Source organism: Egretta garzetta, unplaced genomic scaffold, assembly GCF_000687185.1.
Source record: "Egretta garzetta isolate BGI_Z169 unplaced genomic scaffold, ASM68718v1 scaffold34, whole genome shotgun sequence".
Classification (NCBI taxonomy): Eukaryota; Metazoa; Chordata; class Aves; order Pelecaniformes; family Ardeidae; genus Egretta; species Egretta garzetta.
The window spans coordinates 4,768,740-4,773,454 of NW_009259586.1; the positions used below are offsets into that span (position 1 = coordinate 4,768,740).

Sequence of the window (4,715 nt, forward strand, 5' to 3'; positions counted from 1 at the left end):
CAGACTCTCTACCAAAGTGGCTCTTTGAAGAAGTGCTTCTGGCTGCTTTCAGGTAACTGAGCTGCCCTCAAAATCCCCAGCCAGCAAATGCCTTTGTAGGTGCCTTCTCCTGGCAAGTTCCAGCCAGAGCCTCTGCTGCTGAGCTGCTTCTCCCAATCCTCCTCCCGCCCTGAGGGAACAGTGGGAAGGGCTCGCTGCGCTTCACAGAGCAGCGGCAGGGATGCCTGCGCATCTCCTGCGTCTCTCCGGTCCACAGGCAAAAAACCCTTGCAGGGTAACTTGGTGCCTACCTCTCCTGCCTGATGGGTTCCCAGGTGGATTGATGCCTCCTTGTTTGTGTTTCAAAGAGCTTGGCCCTCTGCCGTATCCCGCAGCTCAGCGCTGCTGTGTGTTAGCAGCTCTCGTGTACCATTGGCAGGACACCATCACTGGGAGAGCCGGTGCGTGACACCTTGCTGGGGACCGGCTCTCCCACCCCAGCATCTGCGCTCCCGGTCACACCAGGGCAGATGGAAACTAAATCCCAGCTCCTCCAGCTGCTGCTCCTCATGCACGCAGCCCAGAGCAGCCCAGCACATGGGTACCAGCAGGAGCAGAGCACGGGCCACTGGCCCACAGTGGTTTGGCCATCCTTAGCACATTTCGCCTCTTCAGCATCAGGTTTTCCCATTTAAAAAGCTGAACTGAATTTTTCGTCAGCCCCGAAACTCTTGAACAGAAAGTGAAAGCTGAATTTAGCCTCTTGAGGTCTTTGCCTAAGCTGTCCCTCTGCTTTTGACACCCTTCTCAGCTCCCTGGCTGCTGGAGCTGCTGATGAGGGCAGTTACGACCCAGGCTGAGTGAGTTTGGAAGGAAGTGGTCAGTGTGGGCCTCCCTGGCCCAGAGGAGCAGCCGAATGTGCTGCCCCGAGCTAAAACCCTGAGCTAGAGAAGTGAGGCAGCACCCGTGCCCTGGGGGAAGCAAAGCTGGGGCAGGAAGCCGAGGAGCGGCACCACAGTCGTGAAGGGCGCCCGGCATGGCCACTGCGGGGGACATGTAGCTCTGGGGAGCCAGGGCTGAGCCTGCAGCCGCTGGGTGAGCAGGATGGGGGAAAGGCTCCTGATCTGGACCTGGATTCTTCTCCCAGGTGAGAGTGGGATCTTCTTGTGTTGATGGGAGTGGGTAAGGTCTCACCGGGGCTGTGCCAATCTTCCAAAATCCACATCCTCATCCAGCAGTGATGGAAATGCTCTGCAGATACATTTCTTCCCTACTTTCCCCTTTGCTGAGAACTGATTAATTATTTCAATCCCACGCAGAGGTTGGCGATGTTTTCCAACTCACAGATCCCTAAAGCCACCCTGTGGGAGGTGGCAGGGAGCCTGGGAATCCTGTGACACCCCCCACCACCACCACCCCGTGCCATGAGAGCAGCGGGCAGGGCAGGCAGGGTGAGCGTCCCACCTTGTGCTTGCCGCAGAGGTGGCTTTAACAGAAACCCGACTACTTTGGGGTGGGCAGCAGTGTCCCGAGGGGGTGACTTTGGGGGAGGGCAGAGGTGAAGCTCTCCAGGGGGCTGCAGAGCAGGAGGGGGATATCTGGTATTGCTTCCCTTCTTTTAAACCTGATCCCGGGAGAGCCTGGGAAGGGGGATTGCCCTGCCCAGGGCCGGAAGGACAGTCGTCTCGGGAGAGCTTGCTGGCAGAAGCAGAAGTGGGTTTCCAGGCACTGGGGTTTCGCAGGGAGGCAAAGAGAGACCGAGCTGTTCCCCCCATGCCATACCTCCCTTCTTGGTCCCACACAGCCTCCCCCAACCTCGAACCTGGTGCATCTCCAGTGTCCACCCCTGCACAGACCCTGGCAGCCCTCCTCAAGGCAGCACCCCCGGGCTGCAGCCCCGCTCGCTGTGGGAGAGGTTTTCTGGTTGCAGCACGAAGCAGCTCATGTAGCAGGGAGGCAGGCAGCAGGCTTGAGGACTGGCAGGAGGCTTGTGCATGGGCTTGTGCTTGCCAAAATGCTGGCACGGTCTCTCTCCCTGCAGGATGTTGGGCTCTGCGGGGCCCTGCGGAGGTGAGCGGCTTCCCAGGGGGCTCCGTGGAGGTACCCTGCGAGTACAAGCTGGAGATGGTGAATGCCAATAAGTACTGGTGCAGGGGCAGAAGCTGGTTTTCCTGCTCGGTCCTTGTCCAGACCATGGCCCCTGGGGACAAGGCTTGGGGCAACAGGGTCTCCCTGCAAGATGACCCCACTCGGCACGTGTTCGTCGTGACCATGGAGAACCTGACAGTGGAGGATGGGGATCAGTACTGGTGTGGGATCCAGGTAGCCTGGTATGACCCTATGTTCCCTGTCATGGTGTCTGTTCTCCCAGGTAAGCGCCTGGAGTGGCCGTTCTGCTTTGATGGAGGCTGGGGGGGCAGAGGGCATGGAGAGAGGGGAGGCTTGAGGAGGAAGGATGGGGAAAGCCAGGGATGGAAGAAATCCCCCTCCCAGATGCCTTCGGTGACCCCCAAGCATCCTCCACCTTGCTCCCACGGTGCACACAGCACCTCTGGGGCCATGCTTGGTGTTTCCCAGCCACCCCCCATCACCTCCCCGCCATCAGCCTCTGGGGCCTCAAGGCCCCCTGTCGCTGACCTCAGCCACAGCCCAGGACCCCAGGTAACACGCAGCATGGCACTTTGCTTCCCATCTGTTTACACCACAGTGCCCAAGACAACACACTATGACCTCCACACAACACAAGGGGAAGAGGTCACTTCTGCTCCCACCTTCCCATGGACTCCTCTGGAGCTGGAAAGCACCATGTCCACACCAAAAGGCAAAAGTCTGCAGCCTGGGTGAGTGTCAGGGCCACCGGGGAGGAGAGGGACTGTCCCCAGTGCAAGGATCAGGCAGCTAGAGGATGCAATGTCCTGCTCCAGACTGCCCACAGGGCTTTGGGGCCAGTGGGGCTTGTCTGGAGAAAGCACAATGTGATGCTAAGGGGGTTGCTCCATCCCTGCATGCCATAGGCCTACACTGGTTGGGGGTCCCAGGGTCTTTGCCCAGCTCCCACAGGGCTGCTAGGGACCCTGACACCCCAGGCAGGCGTGTGCCGCATCTGGGCATTTGTCCATGGTGGCGGGGGATGAATTTGTGCAGCTGGCTCGTGCCAAGTTGAACAGACTTTGTGCGTATACGTGCATGGATCCCTGGCCAGGAAACCTGGGAGAAATCCTTGGAACATCCTTGCCAGCTCACAGAGTCTCATGCTCCCCCAGGGATGTACTAAATACAGGCACGAGAGCCCTCCCCGGGGCACAGGGCTGCAGAGGGGGCAGTGCAGAAGGACAGTAACACCCTTTTCTCCCCTCCTAGCACCACAAACCTGCTTGTCATGGTCCTGACAACCTGCGCTGTGCTGCTGATGGTTTTGGGCATCATCATCATCTGCTGCAGGATGAGAAGAGCATCGCTGGAGAGGAGCGGTGGTACAAGTGACCTGGGGGCCCAAACTGGGACTGTACTCTCCCAGTCCTATCCCAGGGGTGAGCAGGATGTGGGGTGAAAGGGGTCAGAGCCCTTCCCAGGACCCCAACCTGCTGCGCCCCACAGTCCAGGGAGCTCTTGGCAAAGTCAGTCCAGAGATGAGGTTGCACAGGAACCGATGGGACACCCATGGGAAAGGGCCTGGCACCCCCCCAGATGCTCCCCGTGTTGGTCTGACCCATTTCTCTTGCTCTTCCCCCAGCAGCCCAGGCTGTGGAGAGGAAGAGGGACAAGGTACCACGGGTGGGAGGGCAGTGGGATGGGGGTCTTGTGATGACCACACCACGGGGGAGCCACTGTCTGGAGCCCCCCTTGTCCTCAACACACCTCATCCCCCCAGGTCACTGCAAACTGGGAACAAGCAGACATTTTCAATAACATCTACATGAACAGGGAGTGGAAGCTCAGCTCACTCGAGGATGACTATGAGAACAGCCCGTCCAAGTGGCAGGTAAAGAGGCTGGGGCAGCTCCTCGAGCACGCAGCAAATCACCCCATGGGTGCTCCATGCTACCAGCCCTGCAGTGAGGAGGAGCTGCCTTGCTTCAGGGTGACACTCCTTCCCCCGCACCAGCCTTTCCCTTCCCTTTAACAGCCTCTCCCAGGCAGCAGCTGTCGTAGAATCATGGAATCATAGAATGTTTTGGGTTGAAAGGGACCTTTAGAGGTCATCCAGTCCAACCCCCCAGCTATCAAACCCTGTAGGAACAGGCATTATGCGGACACGAGCTTTTAGGGCTCTAGCATAGGCAGACCTGCAAAGTGCCCCAAATCTTCACATTTCTCTCCCATTTCAGGATTTTGAAAAGGGAGACAAAGTTTCCATGTCCAGAGCTCCAGAACTGCAGCCGATCTACATGAACACCCGCTGAGCGGCTCCATGCTTCACCCCTTGCTGCCAGAAAACCCCCTGTCCAGGAAGGGGCGTCCCCTGAAGCTCTCCCACCGTCCGTGGAGTGTTTCCCCACTGCTTCCCGAGCTCTCACTGCCTGTCCCATTGAGATTCTCCATATTCCGCAAAAGCAACCCCTGTCTCCTCCGTACCGCAGGACAGCGGGGACCTCGGCATGCCACAGAGTCCCAGCAGCACTGTTAATCCCACCCTGCCATGAGGTTATTAAATGAGATGAGATTGGAAGATTTGGGATGTGTTTAAAATACCCCCCAATCAGGAGTGAAAAGCCCAGCATCCCCAGCCCAGGGTG

The 4,715-nt window shown here is 58.5% G+C and overlaps 1 protein-coding gene across 1 annotated transcript; it reads left to right on the forward strand.

The window, feature by feature from the left end:
* The first annotated feature begins 896 nt into the window (after positions 1-896).
* On the forward strand, positions 897-4,382 carry LOC104125337 (CMRF35-like molecule 3). The gene is made up of 7 exons (XM_035893379.1): positions 897-1,126; positions 2,021-2,350; positions 2,687-2,819; positions 3,340-3,452; positions 3,713-3,744; positions 3,851-3,961; positions 4,308-4,382. The coding sequence occupies exons 1-7, from the start codon at positions 1,084-1,086 to the stop codon at positions 4,380-4,382; spliced, it is 837 nt and encodes a 278-aa protein (XP_035749272.1). The 5' UTR covers positions 897-1,083.
* The last annotated feature ends 333 nt before the right edge of the window (positions 4,383-4,715 follow it).

What these genes read in the sequence shown, in the direction of transcription:
- LOC104125337 (XM_035893379.1), top strand. Translation starts at nt 1,084, where the DNA reads ATGGGGGAAAGGCTCCTGATCTGGACCTGGATTCTTCTCCCAG. An exon ending in CATGGTGTCTGTTCTCCCAG is followed by an intron (nt 2,351 to 2,686) that starts GTAAGCGCCTGG and finishes TTTACACCACAG; the next exon opens with TGCCCAAGACAACACACTAT. An exon ending in GGCAAAAGTCTGCAGCCTGG is followed by an intron (nt 2,820 to 3,339) that starts GTGAGTGTCAGG and finishes CTCCCCTCCTAG; the next exon opens with CACCACAAACCTGCTTGTCA.